Below are 21,773 nucleotides of genomic sequence, written 5' to 3' on the forward strand. Positions count from 1 at the left end.
TGGAAGATATATGTGACAATCACAGCAGAATCGCATCGCATTTGGGGTGCCCTGAAAGGATACGGCACCTAATGCGTGTTGTACAGCGACTGCCACGAAATTTAAAATCAGATTGTATGGTGTGTGATAATAAGTTTTCTCCTTCTTTGGAGGAGGTTCCAGATCCTCCCATTCCAGTGCAGCTTTTACTGCCTCAATAAATGGTGGTATCATTGCAAAATAAAAGCCTGAACCTTCAGGATCCTGTGCCGAGGAGGAGGCAGTATCTTCTCCCTCTGCCTGGAAGGTTTGCTGTAATACTTGCTCTGGGGAATCAGCCCGCCTAATCCGCTGGGCCGGAGTCGTCCCTGAAGTGCCTGATACCCCTCTAGTTAGAGAGGGTTGAATGGCTTGGTTTAGACCCGGTGCAGGGCCCACACTCTGTTCGTCTGCTTCTGTCCCTGGTTGTCCTAGATGACAGGAAAATTCTGCCAGGGAGTCGCAGACTACTTTCTTGAGCAAGGTTGACACCTGCTGACTCTCATACTCCTGGTCTCTGGCAAGCTGCCTGAAGCAGTTGCTGCAAATTAGCTTTCCTGGCATAGGGTCATCTCCACATGACCAACATTTGCCTTTTGGGCGCTGAGCCCTCGGAGTTGAAGCTGTGTGCTTTCTCTTAAGTGTACATTTGCGCCCTTTGTACTGGGGTCTGCCAGGACTGGAGGAGTCACTTTCCGCCCTGGTAAAATCCTGACGATCCAGAGGGCCTCTGGACCTCCTAGAGTGGGAGTGTGAGTGGCTGGGGCTGCAATAGACAAGAAGGCACGCTCGTCAGAGCATAACGCACTCTTTTTCCCGCATCTTCTTACTTACCCAACGTTGGCCCTTACCTGGTATTGCAGTGGTCTTGGTTATGTGGTGTTAGGCTCATGCTGACGGAAGAACCGAAAGGTACAAGGGGGACTGCATGGCAACAGAGAGAAATAAGGGAAAAGAAAAAGAAAAAGAAATCCATATATAGCCCCCCCTTTTTTTTGGGCAAAGAGAAGCAAATTTAAACAAATTAAATCTGGGAGAAACCCCCCCCCCCCATCCCCTAGTAATACATTCTTCCTTGCTCCCCCTCCCTTTTATCCCCATTACTAGAAAAGCAAGACTTACCGGTCACTGACTGTTCCTCAGAATGAGATGCTGTTTCTCTGGATGCCTAAATCGCATCCATTACCTGGCCATCTGTGCCCTTTAAATAGAGCACCTGTGAGAGACACTCAGTCCTCCCCAGCCTCTGTTCTAATCAAAAAAGGGCTAGTACAATTGGAGGGAAGCCAACGCCCATCCACACAAAAAGACACTTTTAAGCTGGCTTCACATCATACAATGCTCTGCAGATTTTTTCACTCAGATTTACCAAAACCACACAATATGAGGTCAAACCTTAAGAGCCTCAATTTGTATGCAATCAGGCAGGCCCCTGCACTACATGGTCCCAGCAAATGTAAAGGAAATCAGACAACAAAAGCTGCATAGTGTGTATGAGGTCTTTAGAGACATGAGAGCAAGAAAAAGAAAAGAAGTTCCATAGGAGAGATGCAGTCCCAGCTGCTGGATCCAGACCCCGCAGCATGCATACCACAAGAGGGATATCATCTCTGATTAGAGAACACCTCGGCCCCAAAAGACCACCAGAAGGGGCCCCCCATCTTGCTGTGTGTGCGTTTAGCAGCCTAAGATGTGGGACTGAGTGCTGGGAGAGGCTTGAACCCAGACGGACTCCAACGTAGTCGGCAGGAAAGAGCTTATCCTGAGTGTAACCGTCTGTAGGTGTTGATCTTTAAGGACAAAAAGCAGAATGGGGAAGGTAGCTCTCAGTCAGACTTTTATAGAGCTAATCAGGTCCTGTGGGTGGATATAGGGGCGGAGCTATATCATATGTATGCTCCCATGTTGGCGTCAGGAAAACTAAATTTCTTCATCAGTTTAGGTAAAAAAAAATATCGCAATAAGCGTTTAAACATAAGTTATAGTGTCTACAAAATAGGGAATAGATTTATGGCATTCTTTATTATTTTTATTTATTTTTACTAGTAATGGCGGTGATCTTCGATTTTTAGTGGGATTGCAGCAGACAGATCGGACACTTTTGACACTTTTTTGGGACCATTGACATTTATACAGAGATCAGTGCTATAAATAGCCACTGATTACTGTATAAATGTCACTGGCAGGGAAGGGGGTTAACACTAGGGGGCGATCAAGGGGTTAAGTGTTCCCTAGGGAGTCGTTTCTAACTGTGGGGCAGTGTACTGACAGAGAATAGAGAGAGATTGCTGTTCCTGATTACTAGGAACAGCAGATCTCTCTCTACTTCCCTGACAGAACATTTTAAAGCGGAGTTTCACCCAAAAGTGGAACTTCCGCTCATTTGTCTCCTTCCCCCCTCTGGTGCCACATTTGGCACCAGAGGGGGGGGGCTGATACCTGTGACCTTTGACAGCCAGCGCTTATAATCCAGAGTCCACAGAGATCCTCCTTATTGCGTAAGTGGAAATTCCATTTCACTTTTAGGCCCCATTCACATCTAGTGGGGACGCACGTTTTTTGGCACCTTTTTTCCCCTGACACACATAGGGCAGCCCATTGATTTCAATGCCCTATGCGCAACAAATGCGGCAAAGTAGCTCATGGGGCAATTTGGTGTGTTGCGGTTTGCTTTTTGGCCAGAACCATAAACGCTACATTTAGAGAGGAGTCAACAAGGCCTATGATAAAAGGTATGGAGGTGGATCGCTGATGTTTTGGGGATGTGTGAGCTACAAAGGCACAGGGAATTTGGTCAAAATTGATGGCAAGATGAATGCAGCATGTTATCAAAAAATACTGGAGGAACATTTGCATTCATCAGCCAGGAAGCTGCGCATGGGATGTACTTGGACATTCCAACATGACAATGATCCAAAACAAGGCCAAGATGACCCTGTCATTGGCTACAGCAGAATAAAGTGAAGGTTCTGGAGTGGCCATCTCAGTCTCCTGACCTCAATATCATTGAGCCACTCTGGAGAGATCTCAAAAATGCAGTTCATGCAAGACAGCCCAAGAATTTACAGGAACTGGAGGCTTTTTGCCAAGAGGAATGGGCAGCTTTACCATCTGAGAAGATAAAGAACCTCATCCACAAATACCACAAAAGACTTCAAGCTGTCATTGATGTTAAAGGGGGCAATACACGGTATTAAGAACCGGGGTATGTAACTTTTGATCAGGGTCATTTGGGTAGTTTCTGTTGCCATTATCATTTAAAAAGAGTAAACACAGTTTATTGATAATAAATGGCTTCAGCCAAACACTAACCACGAGTGAAAGAAATATTTTTGTGTTATCATTCATATTCTCTGAAAAATGGCCAAGAAATCATAAATTCTGCCAGGATATGTAAACTTATAAGCACAACTGTACATATACCTATGGAGAGACATTACTGCTGATCTTACACTGGAGATTTCAGTTTTCTCCTCTTGTTTTTAAACTGTTCTCATACTGTATTCCTCCATCCCCATTTTAATCTCTATATTATTGTGAGGGTCAAGAACATTGCATCCTCGGGACCCCTTCCCTGAACATGAGCGCAGAGTGTTTTTCCTGTCTGATTTTAGTAGAGCCTCCTTTAATTGAGATAACTGCTGACAGTTAACAAGAGGTAAATTGTTGACTTGCAGAAGAAGTTCGGCAACACATTGGGAAGATCTTGTACACTAAGTTCCCTTTGTATTTTATGTTTTGGTATGCCATGTTATTTCTTCTAAACTTTGCAGAAAGCCAAATATAATTTCTTATTTCATACAATATAGTCTTACAAGTTTTTATATTGTGACATATGTGAATATTATATTCTATATATACAAAACAAATTTTAAATAAGAAGTCTTATTATTTCAATTAAAATTCTTGTATTGCACAATTATTTACCTTCAACAGGCATAAGGATAACCCGAGAGTGATCATAGGCAATAACATTAGCATAACGATTTTTGGGTTTGTTGACTTCAAGGTTGGAGTGCTCCCATGTAAACTGCTGTCCAGGATCAATTGACTGAAAAGAGAGTTTAACATCAAGTAGTGGAAAATAATGCCATATACGATTTATGAATATATTAAATAACATTGTCCAAACAGAACTGTAGTTTGGTAGAGGTGATTTCAAAAGCTAAACAATGTGTTTTAAAAATCTTCAAAAATAAAGCTAATCTCATATTTATACATATTTATATTGTAGCTGAAGACAGATATTAGAACACAGTCAAATATTAGAAAATTCTACAGACTTACACAAAATGAAAAATTTTGGATAGCGGAGAACAGATACAATTTCTGTCAGGTTTTTATGTCTGCCTGTGACACCAATAACTCTATAAGGAATTGGAGGTACAGGCATCCCCAGACAGGAAAGCATAGACCGCAATAAAAACTGTGCCAGAAGTTCTAATCCTTCCACAGTACACTAAAAATTTACCATCACTTTCTGTCCTCACATTGAAAGGAAATTATTATTATACAGGATTTATATATCGGCAACAGTTTGCGCAGCGCTTTAAAACGTGAGGGCAGACAGAACAGTTAGAAAATTATTAAATACAGGAGGAATCAGAGGACCCTGCTTCATTAGAGCTTACAATCTAGGAGCGAGGGTCAAGTGATACAAATGGTAATAGCTGTGGGGGATGAGCTGATGGAGAAAATAAAAGTACAGTTGTTAGGTGTGGGCAGAATAGGCTTCTCTGAAGAGGAGGGATAGGGACACAAGCAGAAATTAAAGCCTAACAGACGTTTTCCCCCTCTCTACCCAAATAGGGATAAGCGTCAAAGAACTTTGTTCAGATACCAAATATACCAATACTGTAGCTGTGTCCGCATTAAATAAAACAAATATTTAAAGGCAGCTAGAGTAAATACCATAACTAGCCTATAAACTCATCTGCACTTTTTAAAACGGTAGTAAACTCCAGTGCACAAATCATTCCCAACTATAGTGCCACCAATTTATACCTTTTAAAACACATTGCAATCTGATTTATCCACCTACCATGCCCATTGCTTCTTTTCCAGTGTAGTTTTGTTTATATGTATCTCAGCTGAAGCCTGCCCCATTTTAGCTCCTGTCTGCTTCCTGCTCTCAGCATACTTCCGCCCTTCCTCTGTGTCTCGCGCATGTGCAGTGGACCTTTGCGCTCTGTTGATGCTGAGCGCCGATGTTACATCCCCTGTGACGTAGCAAGTCACATGGGGTGCATCAGGAAAACCTTGCAAGATTACCCGCTGATGATGCAGGCACTGCACAAGAGGAATAGACTGACAGCCCACAAAGCATGCCATAAATGGGAGGCATGTGCCGGTGACGTCATTGAAGTAAACATTGGCGATCTGTTCTAAAGGGCGCACATTGGAGCAATATGAAAGACATTCACATGTAAGTTACTCTAGGCTGCTTTACATGGGGAAAACTATTGAATTAGAGTTTACTTCCACTTTAATGTTGCTTGAACTAGATTTGGGCCATGTTGGCCCAAACAAACTATTTTCTACATTAACAGGAGTGCGCTGGATGCCCTGTATAAACTGTTTGTAGCCCAGCTGTGTCCTGGCACCCAGAACAAAATTGAATTGGGCAGAGCACTGCCCAGCCATTCATAAGCAGCTTTGTATTTTCTGAATGAATGAGTCTGAATGGATCATGACGTCATCCAAACGCCGTTCTTCACTATGTTCTGCTGCTCCAGTGAGAGTCATGGATCTAAATGTTCTTCCTGACTGGATGTCTAGATTTTAGGTGTGGCTGCACATATTTACATATCCTTTGGCAAGTAAAACAATTCCTATACATTATAAACTCACGGGCACTTTGTCAGGTACACCTAGTACTAGGTTGGACCTTTCACCTTCAGCACTGCCTTAATTGTTAGTGTTCGTGGCATAGGCGTTGGAAAAATTCCTAATGTAAACAAGCATCTCCCCGTTCTGCCTAGTGACAGTGTCACTGATCTCTGCTCCCTGTCATCGGAGCAGAGATCAGTGACGTGTCACACACAGCCATGCCCCTCACAGTTAGAAACACACCCCTAGGACACACTTAACCTCTACACTGCCACCTAGTGGTTAACCCCTTCACTGCCAGTGTCATTTACACAGGAATCAGTACATTTGTATAGCACTGATTGCTGTATAAATGCCAATGGTCCCAAAAATGTGTCAAAAATGTCCGATGTGTCCGCCATAATGTCGCAGTCACAATAAAAATCGCTGATCACTGCCATTTAAAAAAAAAAAGTTATAAAAATGCCATAAAACTATCCCCTATTTTGTAGACGCTATAACTTTTGCGCAAACCGATCAATAATCGCTTATTGCGATTTTTTTTACCAAAAATATGTAGAAGAATACTTATCGGCCTAAACTGAGGAAAAAATTGTTTTTTTATATATTTTTGGGGGATATTTATTATAGCAAAAAGTAAAAAATAATGCATTCTTTTAAAAATGGTCTCTCTTTTTTGTTCATAGCACAAAAAAAAAAAAAAAAAAAAAAGCGCAGAGGTGATCAAATACCACCAAAAGAAAGCTCTATTTGTGGAAAAAAAGGACGGCAATTTTGTTTGGGAGCCACGTCGCACAACCGCGCAATTGTCAGTTAAAGATTTGGCCAGCCAAATGGTCCGGGGCTTAAGTGGTTAAAGTAGAACTATAGGCAAATCTTTTTCATTTTGAATAGAGCAAGGGAGAGTTATAAGCCCTGACAGCCAGGTAACAACCGCGCAATTGTCAGTTAAAGCGACGCAGTGCCGAAACGCAAAAAGTGCTCTGGTCAGGAAGGGGGTAAATTCTTCCGGGGCTGAAGTGGTTAAAGAACTTCAGTCTAATGGATAAGCAGTATATAATTTTTAAACAACAAACATTCTCTGGCATATAAGTCTTCCATCATAAATAAAATGCTGTGTAAAGAACTGTTTATGGACTCAAATTCTTACCTCATATTCCTGAGATAATTTTAGGTTGTCATTGGCTTTTAAGTGTTCTGTGTGGTCAGAGAGCTCAGCAATCGGTATTGGTGGGTGATTAAGCATGCCTTAAGGAAAGGAAAAACACTTAGTTTACAAAATAAAAAGGAGGTCAGCAAAAGGCTTTGAAAGTGAGATCTGCAGTAGAAGGACAGGTATTAGAACCAGTTAAAAGTAAAATCTTTTTATCCTAAAAGTTAGAATATAAATGAGACCTGCATATCCCAGCAATGGGCCATATTCATCATATTCTGTAATTAAGCCTTTTGAAAGGGACAAATAGAATAAAAAAATATTTATGCAAGGATTTTTCTACAAAAGCACCAAAAATTATCAAAGAAGTGTCAATGAAAGACATACATGTGAATCCTAGATGTACTATAATGGATACAATGGTGGAATGGGTTCGCCAAGATGGTTACACATTGAAATTATGGCTAGTCATGACAGTAGAGATTTCTCTTGTTCGGCTCACAGATTCCTCCATTCACAATAAACAGCAGGGATGGAGGCATTTCCCCTGCTGGCTATTTCCCCTGCTGGCATCTGTTGCTCCTTGAATACCCAGACAGTGACTGCATCTAATTGGATGCAGTCACTGTTTGGCCACAATTTTCCACCCAGCTTTCATTTTTCAAGTGAGGGTTGTCATACTGACAAGTACACATAAGGCTTGAATTTCAGCCAATTCAGCAGAAATCTGCCAAAATTTTAGCCATGAAAAGCAGGTTTAAGCCTCATTATTGCAAAATGTTATTACTTAATAACGTAATAAAATACCCTAATCAGACTTGTAAAAGTGAAAAAGAGGCATGCTATTTCACAACATTAACTGCTGGTATCTTGTAACATATAGAGGTGCATTTATTGTTAACAAGCTTTCTCTATATACAAACATTCCTAACATGCCCCCTTAGGAAGGAATGGGAGCATACCATCTTTGTCTAGGCATCATCCAATTTAAGTATCAATTTCTAGCCTAAAATGCATGCCTAGGGATTATGCAATGATTTCTCACAGAGACAAGCCCCCTGCTGCTGCCTCTCAGCCTGGGAACTGCTAGAAAGTTATAAAATATTTATTGGGGAGAAATGCTTTTTGACTGATTACATTTTTTCTTTTAATTACTGTATATTACTGTTGTACACTGACATGCCAATAATTTATTCACACAGTCTAAAATGTATTCACACAGACTCAGCCAATGAGAAATCCCAAACATTAGAGAATGGGAAAAATGTATATTAATAAATCCATAGCTGTTGAATTTTAAAAGAGGTAATATCAATGGCAAGATATGGCTGCCTTGTAAGCACTATGAGCCCTGTCACTGCACACAGCCTTTGGGTCTAAAGATTTGGGTGGTGACTATAGAACATTTTAAAGCTCACCACACACATTATACTCAGATCACATCACAATGTATTGCAGGGGCCTGCCAGATTGGATACATACTGTATTGATTGTAATGTTTTAGGTCCACCTATTACATAGTTTTGGTAAATCTAACATTGATTTACAAAGATTGTAGTTAGACTATAACATGTATGGTGACTTTATCGATCAAAAGTATATAAACGTCACTTCATACCACACAATATCATGAAATAATCCTCGCCTACTTAAAATGAATTACATGACAAGCTGAGAAGGCACAGTGAGGTGGACGCCTAAAATTTATCATAGACCTGTGATAACAATTGACTGACATGACGCTTATTAATACGATAATGTGTTTATCTCAAGTCCACAACAGTGCCTTCCAAAGTTCAACGTGACCTCTTTTTTTAGCAGCTCTTCTCTGCTCACTTTTTGTCCTCCCAAGAAAGGTTTGTTGGTGGAGTGCTCCGTAGCAGAAGCCCAGGAGCTGGTTTAGTTCTTTGGCTTAGTGCAGAGCATGGACTATCACATGGCCAGTACTGAACTGACTGGGGTCAGGAGGAGCCACTGGCACTCAGTGGGTAGCCTGCTGTGCTCCTGACTGGATTTGAGGTCTAAAGCACAATGGGCCACATGTACACAGTATAGTATGAGAATAAATACACATTCACAGTTTTGAATAACTAACTAGCTTTTAAGGACTTCAAATGTGACCCTCAAATTTGTGGTAGGCACACAATAATAATTTTCTTTAGCACCAAAGTAAATTGGAAAGAATCCCTGTTTAACTTCAATATTCATTAAATAACAAAAAAACAAAAAACAAAACAGTATTCTAATGTCTCTCATGGACTCTGGCAAGTTGCAAGTTCTTATTTATTAATCTTAAAGGGAGTCTCACTCTCACTCTCACTGCAGAAGACTGCAGGATTTTTAATGTATTTCTTAGTTTTAAATAAGGATCTGGATGAGATTACTTCCTTTTCCCCCCAATACGAACCCTGAAGTGACACACAAATACACACAAAGCATACACAGCACATGAAGATATTACATATACCATAAACACAATGCAGAAACTTTAAAACAATGGTTTACAGTTTTGCAGGTGATCCTGAAAAAAGTTGTGTTCAGTGGTCATGTAATTGATGTACACCTAGAATTGAACAGTTTTATTACAGTTGAAAGGATAGTTCACCTTTACAAAAACTGCCTATGCAGATAGGGGGTGTCTGTAGATAATATTATATATAATATCTGTAGTTATTATCTGCAGCTCTGACTTATATTGCATAATGCCTTAACTTGAATACTCCCAGGACATTGCTAAGTGAGGCCTAGTCATTAGTGCTCAACTCCAGGAGTCACAGGAGTGAGCTCTCAAATGCTGAGCTCAGAGCTACTGTATCAGGGGAGAGAACTAACCCTTTAAAAGTTTAAATATTTTGCAGATTCTATTAAAGGAACACTCTGACAACATCTCAATATTTATAGGCGATAAAAAAGGTCTTTAGCAATATGACATTTAGGACTTATAAAAAATAAAAGTAAACTGGCTTATCTCACAGGTGATGCAATTTATTAACAATATGTGGAGAGCTATTGAAAGATGGCAATATGTTTTACAGGTATATGCAATTAAGGGCTTTGAAAATACAAGGTGACATATATCAGCTGCACCACAGTCATGCAGCCACCTTCGATGAGCTGTGCGTTAAATATCACAATATTAATGAAGCCTATTCAATGTGTTGATGTCTGCATAGCCGTGGTAAATATTTGGATGTGTGCAAACATGTCTCCATGTTTGCAAAACCCATTCAGGGCCACAGCACGAGATGCACAAGATGTGTGACTTTGGTCTTCAAGTTTCTAAAGACGTATTTAAAACATTATTTACAAACCACAATACTATAAAACACACACTTAAATTAACCGTGCTATTTTAGCTGCTCAATAAATGGACACACTTTGCCAATGTAGATACACGTCGACACGATGGCACGGACAGGCAAATGGGTGTACAGATATGCCCCTTTAAGTTTGCTGCCGTGCCATGCCGTGCGCGATGCCGGCACATGCCCACCGCAAGCTCCGTGAGTGTGATCGCGGGTCCTGAGGACTCGATGCCAGCGGGGATACCAGCGATCGTCTCACGGGGAGGAAGAATGAGGAAATGCTGATGTAAACAAACATTCCCCTTTTCTGCCTAGTGACAGGACACTGATCACTGCTCCCTGTAATTGGGAGCGGTGATCAGTGTCATGTCACACATAGCCCATTCCCCTACAGTTAGAATCACTCCCTAGGACGCACTTAACCCCTACAGCGCCACCTAGTGTTAACCCCTTCACTGCCAGTCACATTTACACAGTAATCAATGCTTTTTTAATCGCACTGATCGCTGTATAAATGTGAATGGTCCCAAAATAGTGCCAAAATTGTCCGATCTGTCCGCCATAATGTTGCAGTCACGATAAAAAATCGCCACCATTACTAGTAAAAAAAAAAAATATTAATAAAAATGCCATAAAACTATCCCCTATTTTGTAGACGCTATAACTTGTGCGCAAACCAATCAATAAACGCTTATTGCGATTTTTTTTAACCAAAAATATGTAGAAGAATACGTATCGGCCTAAACTGAGGAAAAAATTTTTTTTAATATATTTTTTGGGCATATTTATTATAGCAAAAAGTAAAAAATAATGCTTTTTTTTCAAAATTGTCGCTATTTTTTTGTTTATAATGCAAAAAATAAAAACTGCAGAGGTGATCAAATATCACCAAAAGAAAGCTCTATTTGTGGGGAAAAAAGGACGTCAATTTTCTTTGGGAGTCACATCGCATGACCCCGCAATTGTCAGTTAAAGATTTGGCCAGACAAATGGTCCGGGGCTCAAGTGGTTAAAGTAGAACTATAGGCAAAACTTTTTCATTTTGGATAGAGCAAGGGAGAGTTATACTTTCACTTTTAATGATAATGGTAAACAGTATAAATACAGAGGGTAAATCTCCTTAACGGGGACACAGACAGCAATAAAAACTAACAAACTTTCTAATCCCTTTGCATTCTATCCAAAAGTTAAAAAAAAGTTTTGCCTAGGAAAAATCTACAGGATGAGTGGAAACAAACCTGTTTTAAACAAACTCCCAACAGAAATAAATCAGCATGCATTCAAAATAGAAATATTACTTCTTGATGATTAACTGTTTAACATGCAGTCGATTTTAGCAATGTCTTTGAGATTTAAAGGACGAATGTGGACTTAAACACACATACGCTTCTCTCTGCTGCAGAATCAGTATGATGCTGCATCTTTTCCCCACCAGATTTAAGCCTGAGAACCGAGCGATCATGTGACCACTGCTTGCTCAGTTCTCGGTCCACTCTGAGCAGAGAGCGGTGACTGTCAGTCACCGCTCTCTGCTGTACCTTTCCAGTGTCCGCTGAAGCAATGGGCTGGGGAGGGTTAGGGAGTAGATGTCTCAGGCTCATGCTGAGAGCCTGAGCCAGCTGGCGGTCAGACATCTGGCTGGATCTCAACATTATTGTCTGGATCCTTCCAGAGTCTGGAGTGGCTCTGTGATGTCAGCTGGCAGTGTGCTCTAAAGCAACCAGATAAGACAGTGCTTTCCAGGTTGGTCCCTTGAGCTTTGGGGATGCGTTCCCAAATGTATACAATATGAGCCAGGTATCACAGCATCACAGTTTTATTGCCCACAATAAAATAAGTTAAAATCAATGTGTAAGCTGAATGATACCATGCTGGGAGCTTGTAGGCATTGGTGGGTAAATCTTCTTGAGGTCCAGTACACACCCCTGTCCTCTTGTCAAAATAAGATCCTGGGCCTCTTATCTCGGGCAGTGCACTTTAGCCCATTGTCGGCTCATTCTGGGTCACAAGACAACACAAGCGCACCGCTGTGACCCACATGGGAATTAGGGTTGTCCCAATACCACTTTTTTAAGACCGAGTACCGATACTTTTTTCCCCGATACTGATTACCGATACTTTTTTTAATATCATGTCACAGTTTTTCTCCTTCACTGATGTGCGCTAATGAGGTTGCACTGATGGGGCACTGATAGGCTGCACTGATGAGGTGGCACTGATTGGGGGGGGCACTGATGAGGAAGCACTAATATGCAGCACTGATGGGCACTGAGAGGATTAGGTGGCACTGATGAGGCAGCACTGAAGGGCACTGATGGGGGGGGCACTGATGAGGAGGCACTAATATGCAGCACTGATAGGATTAGGTGGCACTGATATGCAGCACCGATGAGCACTAATAGGTGGCACTGATTATGCAGCACTGATAGGATTAGGTGGCACTGATGGGTACTAATATGCAGCACTGATAAGCACTGATTGGATTAGGTGGCACTGATGGGCACTTATATGCAGCACTGATAGATGGCACTGACTGATGGTTGGCACTGATATGCAGCACTTATGGGCACTGAAATGCAGCACTGATTGGCAATTGCTGGCCTGGCATAATAAATTACATGAATGATGAGAGGAAAGGAAGGATTTTGCAATGCTATATGGCATATACAATTGCAAAATCCTTCCTTTCCTCTCATCATTCATGTCATTTATCATATAGTATATGCTGCAATGCCCATCTTGGTACACTTTGCACTCGGCCACAGTAAGCAACAGTGGACATCTTGTTACACCCAGCCTGAATTATATGGGCTGGGTGTAACAAGATGTCCGCTGCTGGCTTACTATGGCCGAGTGCAGGGTATACCAAGATGGGCGTCTGGATGTTCAACCTCTGTCGGACAAACGGAACGTCACTTACGTTACCGAATGTGACAGCTTCGGTCACCGATTCTGATGGAACATGCGGCTGCGCCCTGCACCCCGGCCAGTTTACCTAGTTCCACTGCTGCCAGCCTGTTGAGGACTCTCTCTCCGCTCTGCCTGCTGACTTCTGGTTGTGAGCAACGTCGCATCATTCCGAGGTATCGGATTAGGCATTGGGAGCATTTGTGTGAGTACAAGTGCTCGCGCAAATGCTTGGTATCGATACTAGTATCGGTGTCAGGACAACTAATGAAAATCATGGTAAAAAAAATGCAATAGTTCTCTTTTAATATATTACAACTGAAACCAGCCCTGAGTAGCACCAGGGTATCCCAATTGTTCTAAGTATGCCAATAAGTTGTAGCTGGGCCAGGGCACATGCATGAAGGATGAAGCATTGGTTTGAAGAGAACTAATGTTGAACTGCCAATTTTCCTTACACACCAAATATGTACAAATATTCTGATATGCTAACCAATGACTATAGCAAGCACTTATATTGATAAGAGCACAATAGATTTTTTTAAAGTCCACTAAGTCTTTATTCGCCACAATAAAAGGGTCACAGCAGTAGTCAACGTGGCTCACTGTTCCCTTCTGTTCTGGTGGGGCTCCCCAACACTGCATAGCACTTGTTCCATCTAAAGGGAACAGAAAATGCAAATAGACTTCCCTTATCCCTTGCTTCCTCACTCTCTTCTCCTGTCTCTGATGTTACTTACAATGCAGAATGTCAAGGTGCCTGTAATGTCATGTATCGGAGCACTGAAGAAAAGCGGCTTTGAGGAGCAGGTCATGTTAGGAGGAAGCTAAGAATAAGGCATGTGACAACGTGACCGTAAAAAAAAAAAAAAAAAAAAAGTTTTGCGGCGTTTTCAAGGCACTTTGGAAGCGCTGCCCATTCATTTGAATGGGTAGAGGCACTTTGGGAGCGATATTTATAGCGCTCCCAACCTGCCTCAAAGATGCCGCTTGCAGGACTTGACGTCCCACAAGCGCACCGCCCAAATGTGAAAGCACACATTGCATTGAATGCAAGGCATTTTTAAGGCGCTTTTCAGAGGCGCCAAAACACCTGAAAACTGCTTCAGTGTGGAAGGGGTGTTAAAAGTATTATCACCAAATGTATACACTACCCTGATGCACTTGCCAGATTTTTCACACAGCAATTTCCCTGCTTACATTTGCCACAGCAAAGCTACACAGTACATTCTCAACAGACGGGTAGGATCTTTCCAACCACAGCCACAGGAGTTTCCACATTTATTGAGAGACTATTCACATACAGTATTTACTTATGGTACCTGGGTGGTTAAACTTTTTTTTGCTAGATGTCAATAATCCTATTTATTTATAAACTTTAAGCCTCCTTCACAAACTGCCCTTTTGCACTAGCGATATGCTTGGATTAACTCTAATGCCCCATACACACGATCAAAAATTCTGCCAGCAAAAGTCGGATTTGAGCTTTTGGTCAGAAATTCCGACCATGTGTATGCTCCATCGGACTTTTGCTGGCAGAATTACAGCCAGCAAAAGATTAACAGCATGTTCTCTATATTTCGGTCGGAAAAAGTTCCTATCCGAAAATGCGTTCGTTTGTATGCAATTCGAATGCGCAAAAAAATCACGCATGCTCGGAAACAATTCGACGCATGCTCGGAAGCATTGAACTTAATTTTCTCGGCTCGTTGTAGTGTTGCACGTCACTGCGTTCTTGACGGTCGAAAGTTCAGAGAACTTTTGTGTGACCGTGTGTATGCAAGGCAAGCTTGAGCGGAATTCCGTCGGAAAAACCATCCAAGTTTTTTCTGACGGAAATTCCGCTCGTCTGTATGTGGCATATGAGTTGATTTACTATAGGCAAATAGACTGTGTGCTTTGCAAGTGAATGAAGTTGCACTCTGCAAGGGCAATTTGATCCAGAGTTTAGTACATTGTAAATGAAAAGCTTCACTTTGCAAAGAATACCCAATCACATCACATGCAAGGAAAATAAAAAACAGCATTTTGCTTGCACATGATTGGATGATGGAACTTAGCAGAGCTTCCCTTCATTTACTAAGCTCTGTACATTTGCAAAGTGCACAGTCTGTTTGCTTTTAGTAAATCAACCCCTATGTGTGGCAAGGGTTATATATTGGCAAAAGAGTGCACTCGATATTGGACAGTTTGTATGCAAGAGATTCATTTGGAGGAAACTTGCTCACTTTATATAAAGCTACCATTTGCTTTAGGCTAATTCAAGCCTGCTTCTAAACAATTGCTCAGATACAGCTTTGCTGCACTACAGTTTTCATTTGTCTATGTGTATATGCTTTGTAAGCATCTTATTTCTTTAAGTGTGGTATCTGGAATCCATGTACATTTCCTATTAGCAACAGCCATCTACTACTGGCAATAAAGTGCACTTGATATTGGACAGTTTGTATACAGGAGATCTGTTTGAAAGCAACTTGCTCATTTTCCGAACAGCTGCAGAAGGATATTTACAGACTGTTTTTCTATACCAGCGTGAATGTCTGGACTAACCTTAGAAGTGGCAAATATTGGTAATAGAGGGCACTTGATACTGAGCAGTTTATATACAAGAGACCCTTTATAAGAGATCAATTTGGAAGCAACTTGTTCATTTATCCTGCAACTTTCATTCGTCATATGCTAATTTAATAACTGTTTTCTAACTATTGTTCAGATTCAGCTTTGCTGCACTACAATGTTAATTTGCTTGTGCTTCACACTCTTGTTATTTTCCCATTGGTGCTATAAATCTGGACTGGTGCAACGGCCCTTCATATGACTAGTGAGCATCTTCTAGGGACATTGCAAGCAGGGCCGTCCCTACCATGGGACCCGGTGGGACCATTGGTCCCGGGCAGTAGGTTTTGAGGGGCAGCACATTGACGCCCAAGAAGACAGTGGTCCCGCCCGATCGCTTTGCTCCTTATCCCACTGTGTGGATGGCCCAGCGCCACTGCTATTAGTGGTAATGGCAGAGCACTCGCTGCCATACTCGCACAGCTGGCTGCTCACCCATCCTCTCCAGGGCTCCCCCCCCCCCCATTTCTGATGACATGTTGGGACAAGAGAAAGTCAACTGACTGAAAAGTGATTCGCTGAACATACCATTTCAGTATATCTGCTTACTATTATCAGTGTATGAGTGGTGAATGGAGTGCGTTTGTGGTATGCTCAGCCATGGCTCCCCTTTGTTTTTAAACGACAACGTTGTCATTTTTACTGTTAGGGCCTGTATCTGTCACTCACGATAGCCCTCTTTTTTGGATTGCTGTATACATTTTTGTGTGGTGTTTTTTCTACGTACTTAATACATTTTGGCCTTATCCAGACAGTGCCTCAGGGTTTTCTTGTCCTCTTGAGAGATTATTTCTCTTTGTTTTTTCTTGTATGCTTTAGGACACTCCTAATTGGTATTCCGCATCCTACATACGGTTGATTGCCTGATGTAAGCCTCTTCTGTTAAATAATTAAATATGTTTATTGGTTGATCCGGGCTGACCTCACCCATTTTTCGCCTGTGAAAGTCAACTGACGGGCTGACGGCCAACAGCGTAAATGGGAGGAGCTTTCTGCTGAGCAGAGACCCCATGATGAAAGAGGGATCGCTGGAGGCATGGATGACGCTGAGAGAAAGTAAGTGCCAGCGCCACTAATCCCATCTCTACCACCCCTGCCTGTGTCTAACCCCCCTACCACTCCTGCCTGTGAACCCCCCACCACTCCTGCCTGTGTCTAACGCCCCCATCACTCCTGCCTGTGTCTAACCCCCCCGACACCTATGCCTGTGTCTAACCCCCTGCCTGTGTCTAAACCCCCCTCACCACCCCTGCCTGTGTCTAAACACCCCCTACCAGAGTCTAAACCCCCCTACCCCCCCCCACGCCGCCTCTGTCTGAAGCCCACCACCACTGTTGCATGTAAATCTGACTTCCTGATAAATTGAATTTTTGTTTTAATTGTCATGATATAAAATAATAGATGTGGGGGCCTTTTTGTGGGCGTGATTTTTTTTGGGGGGGAGGGGGCAGCATTTCATTCCTGGACCCAGACAGTGCAATATCAAAACTATAGGCATGCAATAGCCCTGGTTGCATGCCTATAGTTTTTGACTTTATAGAAATTCTTCTGCATTTGAACAGCAGGTTTATTTAAACTGGGTGGCTGCAAAGAGGTTTATTTACTGCAATTCAATGCAATATTATGTACTCTCTACAAATAGAATCCATGTAGATGTAGTATCCACAAATTTCCTAACAGTATAACTATTTGTGATATTTTTGTACTACACTATTTGTGTACTACCCTTTTTACTATATTGTGGAGTCTCTAGCAGGGGTCTCCAAACTATGGCCCTCCAGTTGTTTAGGAACTGCAATTCCCATCAAGCCTAGTCATGTCTGTAAATGTCAGAATTTTCCAATGCCTCATGGGACATGTAGTTCCACAACAGCTGGAGGGCTGTTTGGAGATCCCTGCGTCTATGTTTTTTTATATAAATATATGCTACTTTTAAAAACTATTCATTACAAGTCACGTTTTATTAGATTTTTCTTTTTTGTGTGTTGCATTTCCATTGTTATGGTGTTCCAAAATCTTTAGCTATTTATACTAAAGCCACGTGCACACGATCGATTTTCTGACCGGAAATGTGTGATGAGAGGCTGTTGGCGGAAAATCTTACCGTTTGTATGCTCCATCGGACAACTGTTGTTGTATTTTCCACGGACAAATGTTGGATGGCAGGCTTTAAAATTTCCACAGACAAATGTGTGTTGTCGGTTTTTCCGAGCGTGTGTACACAAGTCTGTCGGATGAAAGTCCAAAGTACAAACACGCATGCTCGGAAGCAAGGACGAGCCAGAAGCGGTCGGTCTTGTAAACTAGCGTTCGTAATGGAGAATTGACATTTGCGACATGGCAAATTATGAAATCTCAAAATGCAGCGCACAATTGTCTTCTCATTTAATGGGATAATAATGAAGCTGCTTTGCTGGTGATACTGATGGAGTTCTGCCAAACGTATTTTAAAAGGCTTTTATTTTCTAGTGATATCAAGAATAATATTATCATGCTTTTTTTTTTTTTGGGCAAGTTACCACCACACCATTATCCCATAGTTTTTAAGGTCAAAGATACAATTATGTTGGTGTCCCTTGTCAATTTTACATTGTATTTTTAAAAACATAACTGCCTACTCCCAAAATGTCATTTGAAGTAAAACACATAGCCAAGTATTATTCTCCACAATTTTTTTATTGTGCATTAACCACTTACGGACAGCCCGCTGCAGTTTTATGTCGGCTGTTTGAAGGAGGATATCATTGTTATGGCAGCAGGTAGCGGCCATAACCCCGGCATCCTATTCTTCAACAGGCAGTCCACTACAAGATAAAAGTGGTCTCTGCGGCAGAATCGCCGTGAGATCACTTTTATCGGCGGCAGGAGAGGGCCCCCCCTCCCGCCGCACTCCTGTGCCTTACGCCGCTTACCGGAGCGGGGGCGATTGCTTCCTGTCACTAGCTGGGTATAGAGATGAGTGAGGGGAAGATGGCCCCCACCCGTCTCAATACCATTGCTGGGCGGAAGCGACGTCAAAACGTCACTTCCGCCCACAGCTCTTAAAGGGCTATTTTTTAAAACAATTTTTTTAAATGACAATTTTTTTTTTTTATTGCATTTTAGTCTAAATATGAGATTGTAGGTCTTTTTGACCCCAGATCTTTTTGACCCCAGATACATTCCTTGTAATCGGAATAAAAGTGAATATTTTTTTTTTAAAAACAAAAAGTAAAAATAAGAATTTTTTTTTTTTTTTTAAACGCACCCCGTCCCGACGAGCTCACGTGCAAAAGCGAACGCATACGTGAGTAGCGCCCGCATATGAAAACTGTGTTCAAACCACACATGTGAGGTATCGCCGCAATCGGTAGAGAGAGAGCAATAATTCTAGCCCTGGACCTCCTCTGTAACTCAAAACATGCAACCTGTAGAATTTTTAAAACTTTTCCTATGGAGATTTTTAAGGGTAAAAGGTTGTCGCCATTCCACGAGTGGGTGCAAATTTGAAGCATGACATGTTGGGTATCAATTTACTCAGTGTAGCATTATCTTTCACAATATAAAAAACAAAATTGGGCTAACTTTACTGTATTCTTTTTAATTTAAAAAAAAGTGTATTTTTTCCCAAAAAAAGCACGCTTGTAAGACCGCTGTGCAAATACGGTGTGACAGAAAGTATTGCAATGACTGCCATTTTATTCTCTAGGGTGTTGGAAAAAAAAGTATAATGTTTGAGGGTTCTAAGTAATTTTCTAGCAAAATAACTGTTTTTAACTTGTAAACAACAAATCTCAGCTCGGTCCTTAAGTGGTTAAAAAAAGAAAACAAATAAAATTAGACATGCTATCTGCCAATAGAACTTAATCAAAAAGTGCATTCTATGCATCCAAAAATATAGAAAATATACCAAATCAAATCATTATTCAACCAAAAAATAAAATAAAAGCCTCACGCATGTGTCCTACTTCTTAATATAGGAGGTCACCAATGCCAAAAGTTGGTGAAAGCAGGGGTCCGTTATCTGGAGATAATTCCGAAAATCATCCGTGTTATTCTCCTGGAGCTCCTGCAGCAAAGGCGTATGACATAATTGGTCACCATTAATAAAGCAAACAATTTTTGGTCCAAGAAATCCTCCTCCTCCTCCTGTTCCTGGACTTAAGTCAATGCAATAACTCCAAGGCCAATAATGAATAACACAGTATCTCCCCCGATTCCGCAACATGTCTGATTGACGAACGGCTGTTCAGAAACGAACTTAAAAGCACGAAATGAAAAGCGCAAACTGAAAAACGCAAAATGAAAAGTGCGAATCAACACTCACCAAACTTCTACTAACACGAAATTAGCAGAAGGAGCCCAAAGGGTGGCGTTAAAGAGTTGAAACTACTTGTAGTACGTCACTATGTTTGTTGGCCGACAATTCCTTGCCGTTTGTATGCAAGACAAAATCCAGGCACATGCCTTCGGACAAAAGTCAGAGGTTTTGTCTGCAGAAAATCCGATCGTGTGTACGAGGCTTTAGTCTTAATTCTTTACAAGTGGGTACACACTTTATGAAGTAATTTTTGACTGATTACTGTAAATATAGAGATGTGCAATTGACAACATACATTCCGAAACAGAAGAGGAGCATGCATGTTTGCAACAGGTTCATTATGCTTTGTTTTATCAAACATCATTATTCACTTTTGAAAAGAGGGTGGCAGGGTTAGAATCTTAGGTTTTATTGCTTTCTGTATACCTATTGGGGAGATTCCCTTCACTTCCTGTCCTAGTGACAGACGGTGAGGGGGCATCCAACTATGTGAAATTTCTGCAATAGAGAAAGAGAAAAGTAAAAAAAAAATTGAAAACATATAAACCCCCCAATATGTTTTACCACAAGCGGGGAAAGGTTAGAACCTTGGTCGAGTTCTGTTATTGCCATCTGTGACTTCCTATCCAGCTGACACTAGTTCCCCGCATTGCTTGGTGCCACTAAAGTAGTCTCCTAAGCCTCATTAGTCACAATCAGCAATAGAAACCCCACTTTCTTCAAAACTTAACAAAAATGTTACTGCATGCCTAGGGTATGCAATTGCCTCTGTTATATAAACCAAGAATCAAAATACTAATCACTGTATATCAGACTTTACACATTTCTGGGGTACTGCCTTTGGGTTACAAAGGCTCAAACACAAACATACAGCCACACAGACTAGAAATGTGTTGTGTTTAAATTATATCAAAAATAAAAAGGAGATGATCTTCAATAATGCAGTAAACATTAAATAAACTGAGGAGCTCTCAAAAAGTAAGAAATTAATTTCCTACATGAAAATGACTTTCAGTCCAGTAACCCACTAGAGCAGGGGTCTCAAACTGGCGGCCCTCCAGCTGTTGCGGAACTACAAGTCCCATGAGGTATTGCAAGGCTGACAGTCGGTCAGGCAATGGCATGATGGGACCTGTAGTTCTGCAACACCTGGAAGGCCGCCAGTTTGAGACCCCTGCACTAGAGCATACGGTAGATATATTAGAGTTTACAGTACCTGTGAGTTCAGCAAGTTGGGTTGACAAAAAGGATAAATGTGATGTTCCTGTACTTTGTATAGCATGCAGATTCCAAGTGAGTAAACATGTGTATGTGATTGTTGGCAGACAAAATGTTTTTATGCAGTCAGAATACTGTTGAATGTCTGCGCACCTCACCATGTCTTTTACATATGTATATGAGAAGGGTATTAGGCTGCAGTGTACCTGACTTTGAATCGTAACAGACCAACAACGAATACGGTAAAAACTGCACATCCAGTAGCAAGCAGAAAATGTGTTGTCAGAAATAATGTGGAATTAGGTTTTGGAAGTCATGAAAATGCAGTGGAAATACACACTAGCAACAGAGCAGAATTCTTTAAGAAATTACAACACACTGTACATACAACATTTTATATCCAAAACTGCAGAATAGCAGAGACAAA

General features: G+C 41.4%; 1 protein-coding gene across 17 annotated transcripts in view; it reads right to left on the minus strand.

Annotated features, from left to right (window-relative positions):
- The window catches only part of PTPRS (protein tyrosine phosphatase receptor type S), a 744,226-nt gene that overhangs the window by 154,499 nt on the left and 567,954 nt on the right, over positions 1 to 21,773 (minus strand). For all 17 annotated transcript variants that reach the window (XM_073594561.1, XM_073594552.1, XM_073594489.1 and 14 more), the window contains 2 exons: positions 6,998 to 7,095; positions 3,946 to 4,069 (listed from right to left, as the gene is read on the minus strand). In XM_073594561.1, the coding sequence (XP_073450662.1) occupies positions 3,946 to 4,069; positions 6,998 to 7,095 (222 nt within the window). The remainder of the gene's footprint in view (positions 1 to 3,945; positions 4,070 to 6,997; positions 7,096 to 21,773) is intronic.

The sequence above is a fragment of the Aquarana catesbeiana genome, linkage group LG01 (genome assembly GCF_042186555.1).
Source record: "Aquarana catesbeiana isolate 2022-GZ linkage group LG01, ASM4218655v1, whole genome shotgun sequence".
NCBI classification, from domain to species: Eukaryota; Metazoa; Chordata; class Amphibia; order Anura; family Ranidae; genus Aquarana; species Aquarana catesbeiana.